General features: G+C 36.9%; 1 protein-coding gene across 3 annotated transcripts in view; it reads right to left on the minus strand.

Annotated features, from left to right (window-relative positions):
* The window catches only part of LOC150080879 (N-acetylgalactosamine-6-sulfatase-like), a 241365-nt gene that overhangs the window by 64493 nt on the left and 155094 nt on the right, over positions 1 to 21778 (minus strand). For all 3 annotated transcript variants that reach the window (XM_090381786.1, XM_090381785.1, XM_090381784.1), the window contains 2 exons: positions 13585 to 13688; positions 9606 to 9742 (listed from right to left, as the gene is read on the minus strand). In XM_090381786.1, the coding sequence (XP_090237912.1) occupies positions 9606 to 9742; positions 13585 to 13688 (241 nt within the window). The remainder of the gene's footprint in view (positions 1 to 9605; positions 9743 to 13584; positions 13689 to 21778) is intronic.

Below are 21778 nucleotides of genomic sequence, written 5' to 3' on the forward strand. Positions count from 1 at the left end.
TTCAAAACTTCTGATTTCAATGTTTGCTCAGATTGTATCAGTGAAATTATTCTTGTAGGAATGGAATCCTTTATTCCGCACTCCCCTTTAAAATCTGGTCCTTTATCTAAACCTTGGTTTTCCAATAAATGTGCTAAGGCTGTTCAAGAGAAGAATGTTGCATATCGTAATTGGCTTGTTTCCAATTCTTCAGTTTCATTTTCTGCCTACACCAAAGCTCGCAATAATTGTAAAGCAGTTATTAATCAGTTCAAACTAGATTTTGAACAGGCTAAGAGTACAAAATTTGCTTCTTGCCCTAATGGTAGCTGAGCATTCTGGTCTCTTGACAAAGCTATTGGCCGCAACATTTGCCCATCTCTACTCCCACCTCTGTCAAAACCAGATGGTTCTATTGTCACTTCAGCCAAGGATAAAGCAGACCTGCTAGCATCCCATTTTTCTTCCAACTCATGTATTAATGATCTTGGTAAAACACCTCCCACCATTCCCAACATGCTCTATTCAATGCCTCCTGTGGTCTTCCGACAAAAGGATGTCAGAAGGATTTTGACGAAACTTGATGCTAAGAAAGCTTCAGGTCCTGATGGTATTTCTCCACTCGTTATCAAAACCCGTGCTCCTGAACTTACTTCTGTTCTTTGCTGCCTTTTTTCACTTTATTATTCCAAAGGTGTTTTTCCTTCTGCTTGGAAATTTGCTCATATTCAGCCAGTTCCTAAAAAAGGGATGACAAATCCCTCCCATTCAATTATTGTTCCATTGCAATTACTTCTACTCTTTCTAAAGTAATGAAGAAATCAATTAACCACGAACTCTTAAACTACCTAGAATCCTTCCATCTGATCAACGATCACCAGTATTGATTCCATCAGTGTCGATCCACTATCCATTGGTGATACTCTGGCTTATGTTACCCATTTATGGACAAATTCAATGGAAAAGTTCGGTGAAACACAAGCAGTTGCTCTTGACATCTCAAAGGCTTTCAAAAATGTTTGGCATAAAGGTCTTCTAAACAAGCTTCCATTTTATGGTTTGACAACTGTTTTTTTGTAATTGGTTATCCAGTTTTCTCTCTGACCGCTCACTGAAGGTGATTGTAGATGGCTCTCTGTCTTCTAACTTCTCCACTAATGCCGGTGTCCCCCAAGGTTCAGTTCTTTCCCCCCACTCTTTTCCTCGTGTATATCAATGACCTTCTTCCATTGACTGGAAATCTTATCCATAGTTTTGCCGATGATAGCACATTGCATTCAACTTTCCATTTTGAGAAACCTTGTCCTACTCAATCTGCTTCAACTTCTCGAAACTCTGCTACCAATTCCTTAAATGCCGATCTTCAGGTAATTATCCAGTGGGGCAAAGACAACTTAGTTGATTTCAATCCTTCTAAAACTCAGTCCTGTCTTATATCAGTTGAACTAATAGTAGAATTTAGAAGAGGGCAGTTAGGTTAATTAATAACTCATCTCTAACTGAATCTCTCCAGTCACTGTCTCATAGACATACTGTTTCTGCTGCCTGCCTTTTCTACAGATACTTCCATGGGCATATTGTTCTTCTGTGGCTTCTACAATGCTCACTCTCTATTTCAAAACAGTCTGAATACATGCCATCACCAACCAACATCCATTTACTGTCCAACTTCAAACTCACAGGACGAACTTTTCATCTTCCTTGTTTATTCATCCAACTGCAGTTTTCTGGTTTTGTTTGTTGTTTGTTATTAGGAGCATTAGCAACTAGGGCCATATTGCTCCGGGGATATGCGGTGGTCATTCCCTGACCTTTCCGCATCCTCCGTATTGCAGTTTTCTGGAACAACCTTCCTTCATGCGTATTTCCTGAAAATTAGACTACAGAAGTTCATGTCTAATGTCAACAAATATCTTCTTTCGTCTTCTCAACCTCCAACCCAAGCACGGTACTAAGTACTATAGGTTCTAATACCTTTCTGTGTGGGGTTTTCATAAAAAATAAATAAATAAAAAAAAAAGCCCAAAATCAACCAGTATGGATAAAAAAGGAAAGGAAAGTGGACATGGAAAACAGAGTTTTTACTGGAGTGGATAGAGTTATATATCATTTTATACTTTTAAATAACGAAGGAGAGCTTGCAGTGTGTATAATTTGTCTTAAAACAGTTGCTATTATTAAAAGTAGTAACCTGAAACATCATTATGATACGAACCATACAAGTTTTCATAATAAATATCCAGTAGGAAGTGTCCTTCATAAAAATAAAGTGGCAAATTTATTACTAAGCTTCTCTGCTTCAACACAAATTATGAAACAATGTCTGTCCTGACAAGAAAAAGTGACTGAAGCTGCCTCACATATTCTTGGACTTTGGCTAAACATTTGAAACCATTTGCTGATGTTTGTATTATGAAAAAAATGTATGGTTCAAGCTGCCTCATCAATGTTTGAGAGTGATGTTGCTGATAGCATTCATAGAATCCCATTATCAGCTTAAAGAAACACAAGAAATTCAGAAATACAGAAAATTTTAAACAAATACAACATCATGTTCAACTTTCTAAATATTATTCTTTGGCTCTGGATGAATCATGTAATATTAGCGATACTGCTTAAGTACTTATATTTATACGATTTTTTGACAAAAAAAGTGAGTACTACCAGGAAGAACTCTTAACTGTGTGTGTCTTATCCCTTGAGGACAGAACTCGTGGAGAAGACTTTTACAATTCACTTACTGATTTATAAATACCATTGATCTTGATATATCCAAATTAATATCAATATGCACAGACATCCTCCCGCAATGACATCTTCAATAAAGGGTTGGTTCAACGCCTGAAGCAAGATAACATAAGATACATAATTCACCAAACGGTCTTATATTGCACACTTATTAAAAATTTTTAAGACGTTAATGCAAAAATTTATAAAGATGATTAGGTGAAGGTAAAGAAAGCCAACACGAGAACCACGGGAAACTTCGGAAAACTTATACCGGGTGAACTCGTTTCCCACTACTGCAGTTTCACCCTGCATTCTCGGTAAACAGATGGTGTGTGTTATCAGTAGTGGCAACAGAAGTAGATAACGATGTACTGATTAGTTTTTCTCATTATAAAGCAGATTATTGGAGTTCATGAGTGTAATACCTTCATGGCTGAATTTACTTAAGGGTACCCCCCCCCCCCAGACTGCCTCAGTCTTAGAGTGTTTATCTCCCCTTCCGCTGTTTTAAAATAGGAAAACGACTTCTAGAGATGGCACATGTTATCAGTAGTGGCAGTAGAAGTCATTTTCCTATTGGGTTAAAACAGCATGAAGGGGGGGGGTAAACACCCTAAGATTGAGGCAGTCTGGTAGGTGTACCCATAAGTAAATTTCAGCCCACTCATGATATTCAATAATCTGCTTTTAATAGGTGACCCCCGCTTAACGCTGATAATTCGTTCCCAAAAAACAAAGCACTAAGTGATTCAGCGCTAAGCGAGCGCTGTATTCCCGTAATGTAACATATGTATTTGTGAGTCACAGTCTACGCCATAGGATATTTCCTAATCAATAATAAATGGTAGCAAAAACTCGCACAAGTGTCAGTCAAAATATTTAATATTAAAAATTTGTACATATAAAATATTCTCCATTACATACATATATAATTATGTGGTAGGTAACTACATTACGTATCAAAATTAAACTTAATATCACAAATTTATTAATCCGATGGCCCTGGGCTGTCGGGTTTTCGTAACTTTGGTCGATTTTGAGTTGTACTTTGGCCATCTTCCTAGTAAACTAAAAGGGGTTTTACTTTAAAATCCCCGCAGCGTTACCACCCAACAATAAAGTCAACCGATTCTTCACCGCTTTTGAAGCCTGGCATGTTTTTTTTTTCTTCTTTAGATATGAAACTTCTTTTAGGCATTCGCTTCCAAAAAAGTACTGTTTCATCTATATTAAAAACTTGTTGAGAAGTTTAACACCACTCTTCAATAATTCTTTTTGAAAGTTTCGGCTCCTTCTTGATCTGCACTTGTGGCTTGTCCCTGGATTTTAAATCTATTTTACCAGCCCTTACTAGCTTTAAATGGTTCCACATTTTTTTTTTTTTTTTTTTTTAAAGGTGAGCTTTCTTCAGATCATCATATAGGCTAATCACTTTTTCTTTAATAATATTTAACTTAATGGAATTGTGCGTTGGATATTATCTTCAATAAAATTATTTAGACATCTCTCCATTTCAATTATAATAGCTGGCCTTGTTGCTTGCAGTGGAACGGCTGTCTTTCCCGCTGCTAAAATTAATTTATTTTTTATAATTGTTCTTACAGTTGAACCTGCCAGTCCTAAATTATTGCACACATCCACTTGTCGTTGAATGGAATCGATTCACTTCAAAACACGTAATTTAATTTTCAAATTCAGTATTTTTCTTACCTTAGTAGACTTCGTACCGTGTCCAGACGTTCCTTTTTAATTCTTATCCGCCATTATTAATCTTCGAAAATGTAACTGCATTGCATTAATTATAATACAATGTTTGAGTAAACTGTCCAACAATGTAAAATGTCTAACACTGTACCGAGTGATGACTAGACTTCGGATAAATGCATATAATGCAAATATTACAAGCAATATACTTGATCATTTTAAAAAATGTTGATCATAACAAGTCACCATAGTACAATTAAATTAGCGTGGGAGAAAATTTTACTGAGCATGGGAAAATTTTGCAAGTCAGCGTGGGAAACTTTGCTATTCATTTTCAAGCTATCGACTACATCAAATGAAACGTTTTCATTAAACCTGCCAAAAATTCAATCTGTATGCTGTCTGGTAAAAGAGCGTTATAGTGAGTTGTGACAGCATTAGAGTGAGATATGGGTTATAATATAAAAACAGCATTATAGCAAATCAGCGTAGAGCAAGCCACGTTATAATGAGGGCCTGCTGTAATGAGAAAAAATTAATCAATACATTGTTATCGACTTCTACTGCCACTATCAATAACACGTACCATCTGTTTACTGAAAAATGCAGGGAGAAACTATGGTAGGGGGAAATGAGTTTGCCCAGTATAAGTTTACCAAAGTTTCCTGTGGTTCTTGTGTTGGCTTCTTTACCTTAGCCAATGATTAATTTTATTCGATCTACAGCCTCACTTTATCATCGGCAATTCAAATTGTTTCTTATGGATGTTGAAGCCAATTACGATGATATGCTTCTCCACAATAATGTATGTTGGTTTAGCAAGAGTGAGTTTATGAAGGCTATGGTCAATTCAGAAAGAAGTAAAATCATTTCTTGCTATTTCCATGATTCCAGCAGCAAGGAATCATCTAATTTTTCTTCAAGAAGATATAAATTTATTTACTATTGCCTTAATAACACATATTTACACATTTAAACAATCTAAACCAGAAATTACAACGAAAGGGCAAAGTTATTTCTGAATTTCTGTCAGTTGTACAATCATTTCATAAGGAACTCAACATATTGTCCTCTGATTTAAATGATGAGGCATTGCACTTTCCATATATGGAAAGATATTAGCATTAGTAGAGGCATTTGATGCAAGAAAGCAAGCTTATGCAGCATCAGCCAAAAAAAAAAAAAAAAAAAAAAACCACTCCCACTTCACCCCTCTGTTCGTTCAAAATACCTGTCCAGCCGAGCCTTAAACTTATTTAGGCTATCAACTTCCACGACAAGGGATGGAAGTCTGTTCCACCAACAATATGTTGATGGAAGAACTTAATATACAATTAGATAAAAGCGAATGCAATATTTTTCTAAAAAAACTAAAACATGATGAAAGGCTTGCAGATTTTAAACAAATAGGAAAATTAACACAACTCGTCATATGTCCACTTTCATTTGAAACAAATTGGGAATAAACTAATGAGGCAGCAAAATGGTTTAAAAGGAATAAAGCTGCACTGCAATTAGAAATGTCTGTTTTTCAAGATTTTGCTTTGAAACATTAAATGAAAGAAATCAATAATTTCCAACAGTTTGGGGGAAAATATGTGCAACGTGAAAAGTATCCTGAAATAAGGAAACTGTGTAAATTATGTATAATGTTCAAATCAACTAGATAGTATGAATCAGAGATGTAATACTCAATATGTTCTACGTTGATAATAATATTAGTAAATTAATAAGAGGAGTTTACCTCAATATCGTACGTGGAACACTTCCGTATGATACCCTCCAGAAATTAAACCGGAAAAAATGAAAAAAAATCGCAACTTACCGGTACATAAAAGTAAAATAAATAATTAAAGAAAAATATAAATAATCAATTTAACACAATTCAAAAACAATTAAAATTCAAATTAACGCAATTAAAAGAATCTAACGAAAATATTCAAAACGATTTTCCTTCCTGAAGCTGACAATGCTTTTCGACCGACTGTCGTGATCACAGGAACGAAAATTACCTAATCAGGCTAAACCTGCAACTTAAATAGTGATTATATGTCTTCGCGCATGCGCGTAAAGGTCCACGCATCGGAGATCAAATATGGCCGCCGAACATTAACAGAATTTTCGTGTAATTTAATTTCAACGGTTTCTGCAATTAATAGTTGCGTATAATTACGTTGAACATTAAGTATTTTGGCCTCGTTAAATAAAAAAGTATGTTTTTCGTTAATGGCATGAAAGGCTAATTCTGACGCTGCTGAACGAGAAGCACGAACTGAGGCTTCGTGTTGATTTACACGGATATTAAGAGAAAACCGGGTCGAACCTTGGTAAGACGAGTCGCAATCACCGCAAGAAATGTTGTATACTAGATCATTAATTTGTGTTGCGAACGCGGAAAGAACCGAGCGATTGTTCAGTATAGTGTGTAACTTCCGTATGGGCCTAGCTATAATTTTAAATTCGGTATCTTTAAAGAATCTGTTAAGCTGTTTGTGCCACTGTTCAACATATGGGACAGAAATAAAGTATTTTTTGATATAACTATTGTTGATTGGTGTAGTATTTTGTATCCTATCCTTAGCTTGTACCCTAATCCGATTTATTGTGTTAATGGGATAACCCCTGTTTAAGAATCTGCTAGTTAATATTTGTATTTCTGAGTCCAAAGCAGAATCCGTCGTTGAATATTTATAGGCATTTAGAAATTGATTAAAGATAATCGATCTTTTGTAGGTGAACGGGTGGTAGCTATTATAATGTAGAAGCATACCGGTGTTTGTGGGTTTTCGATAGATGCTAAATTGTATTTTGTTCGAGTCCCGGGTAAGCGTGAAATTTAGAAAGTTTAATGACTTTGTATCCGTATCTTCCCTTTCCAATGTAAATTTGAGTCTAGCATGAATATTATTAAACTATTATTATATTATAATTAATTAATTTCCTTCCTGATAATATTATAATATTATCAGGAAGGAAAATCGTTTTGAATATTTTCGTTAGATTCTTTTAATTGCGTTTATTTGAATTTTAATTGTTTTTGAATTGTGTTAAATTGATTATTTATATTTTTCTTTAATTATTTATTTTACTTTTATGTACCGGTAAGTTGCGATTTTTTTCATTTTTTCCGGTTTAATTTCTGGAGGGTATCATACGGAAGTGTTCCACGTACGATATTGAGGTAAACTCCTCTTATTAATTTACTAATGTTCAAATCAACATATATATGTGAATCAACATTTGCAAAAATGAACCATATAGAGAACAAGTTTTGATCTTGGCTAACAAATGATCATCTGTGAAATTTGCTTTAAATATCAAGTACAAGATTTGCTCCAAATTTTACAAAAATTGTTTTAGCAAAAAAAAAAAAAAAAAAGTCATTTTTTTTCATTATTTATGTATATGTACATAAATAAAAAAAAAAATGTTTTACAAAAATTGCAATTTTTCTTCTTAATATGTATATGTACATAAATTTTTACATTGTATCTATAGTAATTACATAAATAAATACAGAGATCACCTAATGTCTATTAGATGATTTATTAATTTTATTTTAATTTCAAGCATGCGGGACGGCGATTAAATTTTTTTTCTAATACAGACCCCGATGAAAACTAATTGGCGACCTCTGGTGTAGTGGATTTACTTTTTTAGTGATGCTATACATTTTAAAAACATATAAACTCACCCTTTGGTGGAAGCAAAGATCACCCTGTGACTGAAATGAAATACTGAAAAGCATACAAATTTATCTGAAAGTGCAGTATACTTAATAACCTTAAAGTTAACAAAGAAAAATACTTGAAAGTACTGTAGTTATGCAGTCAGAACATGGCATTCTCTCAATAGCAGAGCAGACTCCCAGGACAGCACATGGTGTTTTATCCACGATGTACATGAATTTCACTAAGGACAAAGAGGTAATTATTCCATTGTATAAAGCCTTAATTAGACCATACGCCTAGGGTACTGAAATCCAGTTTGGAACCTTCATATCAAGAAGGACATGGATCTACTGAAAAAAGCACAGTGAAGACCAAGGTTAGTTATTGATATAAAGAATCATTCCTATAAAGAGAACTGCTAGATGTTTGTATTGACCGAGGTGCTTGTGAATAAATTAAATGAATGAATGGATAGCTTTTTCTTTTATGGGTTTTGCAAACTATAGGATATGCACTTAAATTAAGGATATAAAAAAATTCTTTTAGCCAAAGGGTAGTAATTTATTACCGTTGGAATAAATTACTACCTAATTTTGTAAAACTAGAAAGTTTATGGCAATTTAAGTAAAGGTTAGTTGGTTACCTGGATTTTTTTTTTCTTTTTTTGTGTTTCATGCTGAATAGGTCTGGCTTCCTTGCATCACTCTACCTTTGTTAATATCAATATAACAATAAATTATCAACATCAGAACCCTGCCAACAGTTAATAGAAATAGCTAAATAAGCTTACTTTATAGGCAGCAAGGGAGGAATTCCTTACTGCTCCAAAAAACATGTTTCATTGGAAAAATGCAATGTAAACATTTGCTGCAACCAGGAGTGTGCTGAAAGGGACTCCCATATAAGCCCCTTTTTACATTTTTTGGATTATCCAAACCACTTGGTAAAAAAATCAGTTCGATAAAATTTAACAGACTATTTTAACTGGGGATGACCCTTAACAGAAATTCTCAAGAAAGCTTTGTTAACAAATTGGAAGCACATCCTTAACTGCAACCCTGAAATAGAATTAACTGCTGCTTACAACAGCAGCCACCATTTCTCGGATATTAATGAAACTGTATTATTAATATCCAAGAAATGGATATTTTTATGAGAATTTGATCCAAAAGCCAAATGCTTTCTTTTTCTGGTGTATCAGTTATATTGCATGCATATAAATTATTTCTGCATACAGATTTTCTTCTGCGTTTGCCGGTCTTTGATTGTGAACTGGATATGGCAAATGGGATATCTGTTTTACCTTAAATGTCAGAATAAATTACCATCTAGTCTTACAACTAGAAAGACTATGCAAATTTCAGGAAGAATTGGAAGTATCTGTCCAACTACCTGGGATATGAAAAAATACTTGGGTGAAACTAGTTGACTTTTTTCTTTTTTTTTTTTTAAAGACATGCTAAACAAGCTTGCCTTCCTCATCTTACTGCTATCTGAAATACACATTAATAACTCAATTACCTATTTTTTGTTTTTCCTGTGAACATATTAGAAGCAAGAGAGATTCCATCAAATACATGTCCTACAGGAAGGGGAAGTCCTACAATTTCCAAGATAGTTGGAAACAGATCCATTATTGTTGCCACCTGATTAGAAACCTGTATAAATAAATAAATCTTATCTTAAATATATACGAAAAATAATTTTTTGAACATTTTTTTAACAAACATAGCTGACAGGTGGCCAGAATAATGCATATTGTGCTCAACCCCTCCCCCTTTATATAGAAAAAATTATAATTATAAAATATTACACTGAGGGGATAGAAATCATGGGATACCTACCTAGTAACGGGTAGGCTCACCCTTCGCCCGGATAATGCAGTCACATGGTGACGCATCGAGCCCACTAGTTCATGAAAGTGTTCCAGAGGTATTTCCATCCATGCTTGCTGCACCACTGTCCATAATTCTGTTGCATTCCTGGTGGAGGATCCAAAGCTCAAACGGACCTTTTCGCAGCATCCCAAAGATGCTCCACAGATTTCATGTCTGGTGAATGGGGGAGGCCATTCCATGGTAGCAAAATCTGCAGAATGTTCTTCAAACCATGTTCTAGTCACCACAGCTCTGTGGGGAGGCGCATTGTCCTGCTGAAAGAGTCCACTGCCCTGTGGGTACACGATGACTATGAAGGAATGCAGAGGGTCTGCAAGAATGTATATGTAACCTGGACCATTCAGAGATGCATCTAGACGTACCAGAGGTCCCAATGTGTGCCAGTAGGACACACCCCAGACCATTACCGACCGACCACCTGCCTGAACATTTCCTCGTTGACATGACGGGTGCATAGCTTTGTGCAGTTTTGCCAGATACGCACCCTCCTGTCTGCTCGAAATAACTGGAAATAGGACTCATTGGACCAGGAGACCCATCTCCAATCATCCACGGTCCAGTGCTGATGTTCATTCATCCAGTTGAGGCATAGAGTCCTGTGTCGTGGTGTTAGCAATGGGACTCTGGTGGGTCATCAGTTCCCATAACCTATTGCGGCTAATAATCGCCTGATGGTCTTGGTGGAGACATTTCTGGCACTCCCTTGTAGTTGGCAGTAATTTGTGCCAGTTTCTCTCTGGTTGGCTGAAACAATGTGAAACAGATGTCGACGGCCATGTTCATCCACCACCTTTCTCCTCCCATAGCGCTGTCCATGATGAGATGTTATTCTGAAAATGACATATTCCCAATATGCTCTTGATACTGTCAAATGGGGATAGTGCAATTTCTGTATCACCTCCGCGATAGAGTGACTCATGCATTGGGCATCCACTATCATCCCTCTTTCAAAGTCGGTTAACTCACGACATTTATCCATACTAACATCAAATTACCGTCTATGTGAATGCAGTGTACTTATATATACCTGCCAAGCGGTGGGTTCATCCACTAGCGAGAGGGGTAATAGTGTCGCATTGCCCAGGAACCAAGTATCCCATGAATTCTGTCCTTTCAGTGTACTTGCTAATTGCAGTCTTCTTTAATGACAGCAAGCACTTCTCATTTTTGATATAAGTGAATGTTGCTTGTTCATAACACCAAATCATATAACATGACTGTTTAGAAATATTTCTAACTGTCTCTAACCTAACTTATCTTAATAAAACTGGTATATCTAGTTGGAGAAGTGGGAGAAGACAGAGTGTTAATCAATGAACACTACTCTTGGTGGATTAATGCTATTAGTGGAGTCCCCAGGGTTAGGTGTTGGGGGCCCCATTGTTATTTTCTATATTTATCAATGATATTGATGAAGGCATATTAGGCTTAATGTCCATGTCAAAGGTTAGGTTTGCAAGATTGTTAATGACGGTTAATGACAGTATACTACTGGAACAGGATCTAGAAAAGTTAGGAATGGCAATTCCAGAAATGGCAATTGAAGTTTCACATTGACAAATGCAAAGTACTGAATATGGGTAGCAGTAACCCCAGAATAATGTACCAACTATGTGGTACTATGCTGGGGTATTGGAAAATGAAAAAGACCTGGGGTAATTGTGCAGTCAGATATAAAGTTCATTGAGTAGTGTAGACAGGCTGCCAGGGCAGCTCATGAGGTTTTGTCAATGATATACAAGAATTTTGCTAAAAGAGAAAAATGACATGATTATCCCATTGTATAAGGCAATGGTCAGGCCACACCACGAGTACTGCACATAGATCTGGAGGCCTCATTTCAGGAAGGATGTAGAGTTGCTGGAATGAGTACGGAGATTGGTGAGGGGAACAAAGGGGTGCTCTTAATTAAGAAAGACTTCAGTTCTGCAAATTGCTGTGTCTGGAGACCAGTCATGTGTGAGGTAATCTGATTGAGTTGTTTAAGGCTTTCAATGGATTGAATAAGCTCAATGCTGATGGAATCCTCCTTCTTGTTCAAACTATACATGAAGGGGCACAAATTCAAATTGAGGAAGGGTGGTTGCAGATTAAATGCACAAAAATCTACCTTCAGCCAGAGGCTGGTTTGTTGCTGGAACAAACCCTCATTCTGTGTTGTGGAATAGTCTGAATAAATTCAAAGAACTAGATAAACTCTTAGAGGGGATGGATAGGTGAAATGAGGAAGTGTTGCCTTTCATTTTTATTTTTTTTTATTTATTGCTGATGCTACATAAGCTTGCTTTCTTGCATCAGTTGCCATACTTTTCTTGGTGAAGGTTACTACTACTAACCTTCACCAAGAAAAGGTGGAGGAATTAACAACAACTCAACCTTTATTAAGTGGATTCAGTATTAAAAAGTTACAGAACAAGGACTTTAGCTTTACTTGACTATATTAACCATATAACTTTAGTCAAGTTATATTCTCACATAACTTGACTTTTTCTCTTCACTTTAAGGATTACAAATATTAAGAATATGCTGTTACATGGAAAATCACACAAGAAGTCATTGGAATTTTTTATCCATATATTCTTAAAGAGTATTAAAGCCAACTGCTTACACACATCAGTTATTTGGTCTTCTGCACCTCCTACCTACCTATCCAAAGTCACACCTTATGCTTGATTACTGGTCCCCTCATTGCACAAAGTCATCTCAATGAACCACTTGTCAGCATCAAAGGCAATGGATATTAAATTTCCTCTGTAATATTGTTACTCTCAGCTCCTTCTGGTCACATTCTTAATGCTCTAGAAATTCTCCCACCCATCTGAAAGCAACGTTGTTGGCTTGAATACTGGTTCCTTCATTGGATGAACAGCATCACAAGAAACCTACCCATAGCATTAAAGACAGTAGGGTTTACATCATTAGATATCATCCCTTAAAGACATCAAATTCCTTTAGGGATATTGTTTCTCTCAGTTTCCTCTGGTCACACATTCTTGATACCCCAGAAATTAAAGTCTTAATTTGCTAAAACAGACAAGAAGCATTACTAAAACTCCAGCAAGTACTTATTACAGCAGGCTGCCAAACCCTATCGGTGTATTTCATGGATGTTTCTCTTGAACACAGAAATCTGTTACACCGCACAAATGATATCAGTAAGGATTTCAGAGACAGGCAATACAGAAAACAAATGCTGGCTGAACTTTATCTTGTCCACCCCCAATACTTATACTGTGACCTCTTTATTGCTAATGTCTGAATGATTCCAAAGAGACTGTCTTTCCATCTGTGTACTCAGAGTTTTTTTATTCACCTTATGTCAATTCATATACAATATCTGAAACAAGGAGCCGCAAATTTTTTGTTTACTCCTTTCCTGAACTTTTTTCTACAGTTCTATCAGTATTTGTACAGTCTCATCATATGAAAGTTGACAATCATATTTATTAATTTTTGTACATTGACTCATGTTTATATCCTTGAAAACTGGTACTCTTCACTACTGTAAAGTACCTCAACAGCACACTGCACAGAAATGAGGACTCTAGTTTCGATCTAAAATAAATAAATTAAAATTATGGCTATATATTCAAGAAACTAACCTGTCCTGCTGGAATTTTACCAGGCCACCACGCTATAGCTGACTCTCTCATTCCTCCTTCAAAAGTTGTTTGTTTTCCACACAAGAAGGGTCCATTACTTCCAGCTATAATATTTATAATATATAACATGAAGTAAGGTGAGAGATAAAAATGCATAGATGGTTACTGCTATGATAAATTAGTAGCTTCTAGAAAAGTATTTTTTAGCCAAAAATTTGTTAAATGAGAATAAATGTCTTCTACTAATGTAAAAAAAATTTAGTTTATTCATTTCTGAAATTACTACATGAAGCAAAAAATATATATATATATCACACATATTTATTAATATAAACATGGTAGACAGTAAAAACAGAACTTATATATGAATATCTGCTTTTGAATTAAAAAGAATGAGACAGAGATATTCTTTGTGGCATCATTTAAATCACCAGATGATCTAGTAGCAGTAGGAGCTGCTATTTTAAAGTAGGATTTCAAGGGTTGTTTTTCTGGACATCCTTTTCCTCTAACATAATGTTTGTTAATTAGTTTGTTTGCTCCAGAAGCTTGAATGATTCATTTAATCCCTTAGTTGTAAGAGTCCTCATTGTGGGACTCTCCAGAACTAAAGGCACTGCAATACCCCTCTGCTTTTACATAAACTCATCAGATTCCCCAATTCTTCAGCACGAGAACTGAGCAATTATTTTTCACTCTGAAGCTCCAATTCTAAGTTCAATTGTTTAGCCATTTCCACAACCTCAGCTGCCACCGCATCCTCATGTGATGTTTTATAATTCATTTATGAAAGCACTGGACACTTTTTTTTCTATATCCCCATTAATATTAGATCATCATATAAGCATGGTCTAACCATGTTAGAGCACACTTGTACGATGATCTTCATTGCATCCAGCACATTGAATTTTCTCCAGAATACCTGCAAACCTGGTGCATTTTCTCCAACAGTTTCTGCAACTGACTTCATAAACATTCCTACTGAGTAATGTGCTTCGAGGTGGTGATAACTCCTTGGTCCTGCAGGATGGAGGTTGTGTTGGGAGGTAAAAATATAACCTTCACTTTGGGATCAAGATCACCAAGATAGTTGGGATGCCCAGGACCATTGAGAGTTTATTTGCTTTACAATAATCTTTAACAGAAGGCACATGGTACTCAGTGACCCAATCAAAAAAAAAAGTGAAATGGTTGCCTAGGTATTTGACTTTCCAATGACCAGATGCATACCCTTTATACAGCCTTTTAATGCTCATTAATTCTCAGCTTGGTAGACAAACAGAAGATTAGGTGTGAAGTCTTTTGCTGCATTGCCTCATATGAGTCAATCTATCCTTGGCAATTTTGTGTCCAGGAACATATTTCTCCTCCTGAGCAATGTTGGTTCTGAAAGGCATCCTCTTCCAGAATAGCCCTGTCTCATGAATATCAAAGAATATCCTCTCACTTCAATGATTTATTTTTTAGCTGGTCAGAACTTCAGCTGCTGAAATATCTGCACTAGAAGCCTCTACTTTCTTGCTGATATTATGGAACTGAGAGCATTTTCTGAAACAATCAAAACATCTAAACCTCTTTAACAGTTTTGTAAAGGCTTAAAGGCCTCCATCACTATCAGACTCAGGAATATGCTTCTAAATGATCCTGACACCCAGTGGCGTAGGAATGCCTTGACATTGGGGCAGGTGCCAAAGGCGCCAACAGGAGAAGGGCGGCATTGACAGGCCACATCAGTACAGTGACAAGCTATTTCAACACCCGAGGCTAGCTGACGAAATGGCACCCCTTGATGATGTTGAATCAAGATGACAGCACAGGGAGGGTGAAAATTAATTTTCACATGGCGATTCAAGCCTGCATGCATCCTTACACCTGAGTACATACTGCATAGCATCACAGATCTTTTGTTGTCCAGAATGTAACTTTGAAGGGACCAATCAGGCAATCCCTTCATCAGCACATGCTCGAATGCATAGCATTTCGCAATTCACGCATTGTGTACAAACTGAATAAGTTATAAGTTATAGTGTTTTTGTGATTGTTATATATAAACAGATAATCTTGGATATTGTGATTTATAATTTAAATAAAACAATAAACACCAAATTAATTTTAGACATGCCACCAAAGAAAAAAAGTGGACATCAGTACCACGTAGAAAGACTGCATAAAGAGGAAATTAGAAAAAAAACAAAGGCTATTTTCAACATCATTTTAAAATTTTTTCAAAACATTCAAATTTTTGGCACACTGCAAAGCATATGAAATTTAAATATTATCCAGGATGCTATTTCTCCCTGTCCCAAATGATTATTGCTTTCTGTGTTTACTGTTCAAAAATTATAATGAATATTTCAAATAAATCTTTAAAAAAGGAATACTTTATGGTGATTAGACACCATTAATAATCGTTAGACCATGTAAGACAGTTTTATAAATAATTTGAACTAGAAAGAAACATAATCAGATAATTCTCTATCCCGAGTAATTATTTTGAATAATGAACACACACAGAATTGTGTGTTTATTCTTCACACACTAGTATTACAACAAATTAAAGTAGTGTGGTTCTACCCCACTACTTTTATTCATGTCTGGCCCAGACACGATAGGAGGGAGTATAAGATGAGAGCCTTGTCAATCAATTCGATCCTGAAGAGACTGTGCAAGGCTCATGGGGTATAATTTTTCTCACTGCGGTCAGCACTTGTTAACAGAAGATACTGCTTCTACAGGGATGGGATACACTTAAATAGAAAGGGTGAAAAAATATTTGGCGATACTATCAAGGCACTGTTAGGTGGGTTGGAAACCTGCTAGCTTGGGTGAATTCACAGACTAAAAGATTAACAGTAGTGGCAAAGGTGAAAGTGATTCTTGCACTGCTTCTATTAGATTGAGCAGCAGTCTGGAAAGCAAGGTTCTGGTGGGAGTCATCATGGAACAAGTAAATACATTGGCAGTGTTAGTGTAAGAGTAAGAACAGATGCATGTATACTTGCAAGTACACCAATACTAGGACTATAGTAAATAAATTTGAAGTGCTAGTCAAGTCATCAAATGCAGATATTGTTGGGGTATCAGAGATGTTGTGTCACACAGATATCAGGGATACAGAATTTGAATTTTGGAGTATAATGTGTGCAGAAAGGACAGCCAGGATTGGAGGGGGGGGGGGTTGTGATCTTAGATAAGAACCACATAAAATCTAATGTAATGCATCTAGTTGGCATGGATGATCAGTACAATGTTGAGTCAGTGTAGGGTGATTTGTATAAGCACTAGAAAAGCAAAAATGAGAGTAGAAGTCTGTTATAGGCTTAATGACTCTAATTAGTATAATAAACTTGTACAGAGAAATAGACTAGGCCAGTAAACTACAATATCTTATAATGGGAGATTTTAACTTTCCAGATATTGACAGGAACTTGCGGTTTGGTCACACACACACACAACATTTTTTGGGGATTTATTGGATGACTGTTTTCAACAGCAGCATGTTAGAGAGGCAACCAGAGGGAGTAATATTAATGATCTGATAAAGATTATTCGTGCATTAAGAATCTGCAGACAAAGGAACCAGGTAGCAGTGATCACAGTGCATTGATGCAAGATTTGCTTAAAGGTGTCAACCATTACCATTAGTAGAGGCATGTGATGCAAGAAAGCGAACTTATACAGTATCAGCCAAAAAAAAAAAAATCACATTTCACTCAACCATTCGCTCCAAATGTTTTTCTATTTCTGCCTTGAATTTATTTAAGCTGTCAACATCCGCAATAACAGATGGAATGTAGTAGTAGTACTAGAGGCATGTGATGCAAGAAAGCAAACTAATGTAGCATCAGCCAAAAAAAAAAACATTTCACATATCCATTCCCTGCAAGCATTTGTCCAGTTCCTCCTTAAATTTATTTAAGTTATCAACTTCCACGACAGTTGGAAGTTTGTTCCAGCAATTAACTACCTGCTGGCTAAAGGCAAATTTCTGCACATCTATTCTATAACTCTCTTTCCTCGATTTGAATTTATGCCCCCTCAGGTTCGTAACCTGCACAAGCAGAAGCATCCTATCAGAATTCAGCATGCTCAACCCATTCAAGGCCTTATACACCTCAATCAGATCACCTCGCAGATGCCTAGTCTCCACACATTGCAATTTGCAGAACGTAAATCTTTCTTGGTAAGACAACTCCCTTCATTCCCCTCACAAATCTTGTTGCCCTTCTCTGTAGTCGCTCAAGCATGGTTTTTTTTTTTTTAGGAGCATTTGCAACTAAGGCCATATTGCTCCGGCGATATGCGGTGGTCATTCCCTGACCTTTCCGCATCCTCCGTGTTTGGTGGTCACGGGCTCAAACCCCGGTCTAATCAAGAAGTGTGTGCTATGCACTGCAGCTCCGGCCCACCTGGCTACAGAGGCGCCACTCGCTCAAGCAATTCTACATCCTTCCTAAAATGAGGTCTCTAGACCTCTAAGCAGAACTCAAGGCTTGGCCCGACCATTGCCTTATGCAAAGTGATTATCACCTCCTTTTCCCTACTAGCAAAATTTCTGTATGTCATTGACAATACCCCATGAGCTGCTATGTCTGTCTGTCTGCATTGCTCAGAAAATTTCATATTCTGACTGCACAATTACACCCAAGTCTTTTTCATTTTCTACTACTCTAAGTGTAGTACCATACATTTAGTATGTTTCTCTGGGGGGTTACTTCTACCAATATAGAATACTTTTCATTTCTCAATATTAAACTTCAGTTGCCACTTCTCAGTCAATCTCCCCACTTTTTTTAGATCCTGTTGCAGTAGCACACTGCTATTACTGTCATTAACAACCCTACCGACCTTTGTATCATCTGCAAACTTCAACATTAAACCTGATATACCTTCATCAATATTATTGATAAATATACAAAACAACGGTGAGCCCAACACCTAACCCTGAGGGATTCCACTAATAACATTAGTCCATGAAGTGCAGCATCCATTGATTACCACTCTCTTGTCTTCTCCCACTCAACTACCCTTTTATCCATTGTAGCAACTTGCCGCTAATACTGTACCGCTCCAATTTGTGCACAAATGTCAAAAGCTTTCCTGAAATCCAAATATATGATATCAAGATTGTATTTTGCATCCAGTTCCCTTGTAACCACATCATAGTATCCAATAAAATTGGTCAGAGAAGACTTCCCCTTTATCTCAATTACTACTGCAGTCTGGTCTAGACGATCCTGCAATACTTCTTTAACCAGTGACTCCATTATTTTCCCCGGAACAGAAGTTACACTAACTAGTCTGTATAATTACTCGTGTCACCCTTAGATCCCCCTTTGTGAATTGGGGATAGATTTGCACAACTCCAGTCCATGGGGTCTTCCCCTGAGCCAAAGGATGCTCTCATAATAATGTAGCAGGTTGCTATTTTTTTTTTTTTTTTTGTCTGTTAATTCGTTTTTAGGAGCATTAGCAACTAAGGCCATATTGCGCCGGGGATATGCGGTGGTCATTCCCTGACCTTTCTGCATCCTCCGTATTTGGTGGTCACAGGCTCAAACCCCGGTCTAATCAAGAAGCGTGTGCTATGCACTGCTGCTCCTGCCCATCTGGCTACGGAGGCGCCATTAGTTAGTAGGTTGCTTACAACTTCTTACATTATTATGCTCTCATAATAATGTAGGAGGTTGCTTACTTCCTTTGCAACCTCCTTTAACTTCCAAGATAGATCCCGTCCACACCGGGTGCCTTTCTTATGTTTAACTTCAACAATTTCTCCTCCACTTTGCTCTCAGTTATTACAAAATAATTAAGCACCCTGCTACAGTTTGATAAACTTCTAGCATTCTCCTGCCTTAATTACTCTTTGTGTGAATGTAGATGCAAAATACTCATTCAGATTGTCAGCTATCTGAGCAGGATTATCAACAGTCAAACCATCGATATCAAGTGGACCAATCTGATTCATCTGATTCCTTCTAGAGTTTAAAGAAGTCCTTGCTGTTTTTCTTAGCATCCTTTGCCAAAGATTTCTCATAATCTGTCTTCGCTTGCCTTGTTCCAGCAATCAACTGCCCGCTGGATAAAGGTAAATTTCTGCACATCTATTCTACAACTGTCCTTCCTCAATTTGAATTTATGCCCCATTGGGTTGGTAATCTGAGCAAGAGGAAGAATCCTATCACCATTGAGCCTGCTCAACCCATTCAAGGCCTTATACACCTCAATTAGATAACCTTGCAGGTGCCTAGTCACCAGTCACTATAATTTGTAGAACGCCAGCCTTTCTTTGTAAGAGGATCCCCTTTCATTCCCCTCACCAATCTTGTTGCCCTTCTCTGTACATGCTCAAGCAACTCTATATCCTTCCTAAAATGAGGACTCCAAACTTGTGCACAGTACTCAAGGCAGAATAAGTGTATGAATTAAACCTCATACACCTTGATCAACATCATTGATAAATATAAAAAACAACAATGGGCACAACACTGAACACTGGGGAACTCCACTAATAACATTAGTCTACAAAAATCAGTGTCCATTAATTACCACTCTGTTTTCTCCCATGCAACCAACCTTTTATCCACTTATCCACTTCCTTTCAGAGTTTATATAAGTAAAGATGTCTTTGCTGTTTTTATTTGCATCCTTTGCCAAAGGTTTCTCGTAATCTGTCTTCTCTTGCATAACTTCCTCTGTGAAGTAATTACAGCTTATATCTATCATAGGCTTCCGTATGGCCTGATAATTTATATGTATCCCGTGCGATTTTTTTTTCTCTGCCATGAGTCTTATTAGTTGATCTGACATCCATTTAGGCCTAGAACTTGAACAGTATTTTTTTAATTGGTATGAAAAGACTAGTAGCTTCCAAGATTAAATCCTTGAATGCTTCCCATTTAGAATTTGCTGTAGGTAGCTTCATCAGTTGGTCCCACTGTGTAGAATTTAAAATCTGTCTGAGACCACTGTAGTCAGTCACCTTTATGAAAGCAAAAACCCTTCCCTTTACCCCTGATGGTAGTTACGTCTTTAAGTAAAATCCCACTTCAGTACAGTGTGATCACTGCCACCTAGTGGTTTCTTTATCTGCAAATTCTTAATGCACTAATAATCACTGCTGATAATCAGGTCAAGGGTATTGCTCCCTCTGGTTACCTATCGAACATGCTGCTGTAGAAAACAATCATTTAAAAAATCCACAAAAGTCTTGCTAGCGTGCGACTGACCAACCCACAAGTTCCAGTCAATATCTGGGAAGTTAAAATCGTCCATTATAAGACATTCTGATTTACTGGCCCACTATTTCTCTGTACAACTTGTTTGTTGTAATCATCAGAGTCATTAAGCCTATGACACACTCCTACTCTCATTTTTGCTTTACCAGTGCTTATGTCACACCAAACTGACTCAACATTGAACTGTCCATCTATGTCAACTACATGTATTAGCATTAGTAGAAGCATATGATGCAAGAAAATAAGCTTATATAGTACCAGCCAAAAAAAAAAAAAAAACCCTGCCCATTTCACCCATTCATTCATTCACTCCAAATGTTTGTCTAGTTCTGCCATGAACCTATTTAAGTTGTTGACCTCCACTACAACAAATGGAAGTTTGTTACAACTATCAACCACCTGCTGGCTAAAGGTGATTTTCCGCACATCTATTCTACAATTGTCTTTCCTCAATTTGCATTTATGACCCCTGAGGTGAGTAATCTGAGCAAGAGGAAGAATCCCAATTAGCACTGAGCTTGCTCAATTCATTCAAAGCCTTAAAAAAAAAAAAAAAAAAAAAAAACTACAGCCATTATCAACCCAATGCAGGATGGAAGCCTCCTCAACAATTCATGTTGAGGGAAATGGACCATAATCTGCCACACTGGTCCAGTGCGGGTTGGCAGATCGACCGTATTTAGCAGTCAGGGGGTTTGAACCCCGGTCTACTCAAGGAGCGTGTGCTATTGCACTCCCACTCCTGACCACTTGGCTACGGAGGCCAATGTCTTATATTCAAAGCCTTATAATACTTCACTTAGATCACCTCGCAGGTGCCTAGTCTCCAGAAGCTTCAATTTGCAGAACTTAAGCCTTTCTTGGTAACAGCAACCCTTTGTTCCACTCACCAGTCTCGTTGCCCTTCTCTGTACTCATTCCAACAGCTCTACATCTTTCCTAAAATGAGCCATCCA

The sequence above is a fragment of the Mastigoproctus giganteus genome, chromosome 9 (assembly GCF_048544385.1).
Source record: "Mastigoproctus giganteus isolate SK-2022 chromosome 9, ASM4854438v1, whole genome shotgun sequence".
Lineage (NCBI taxonomy): Eukaryota > Metazoa > Arthropoda > Arachnida > Uropygi > Thelyphonidae > Mastigoproctus > Mastigoproctus giganteus.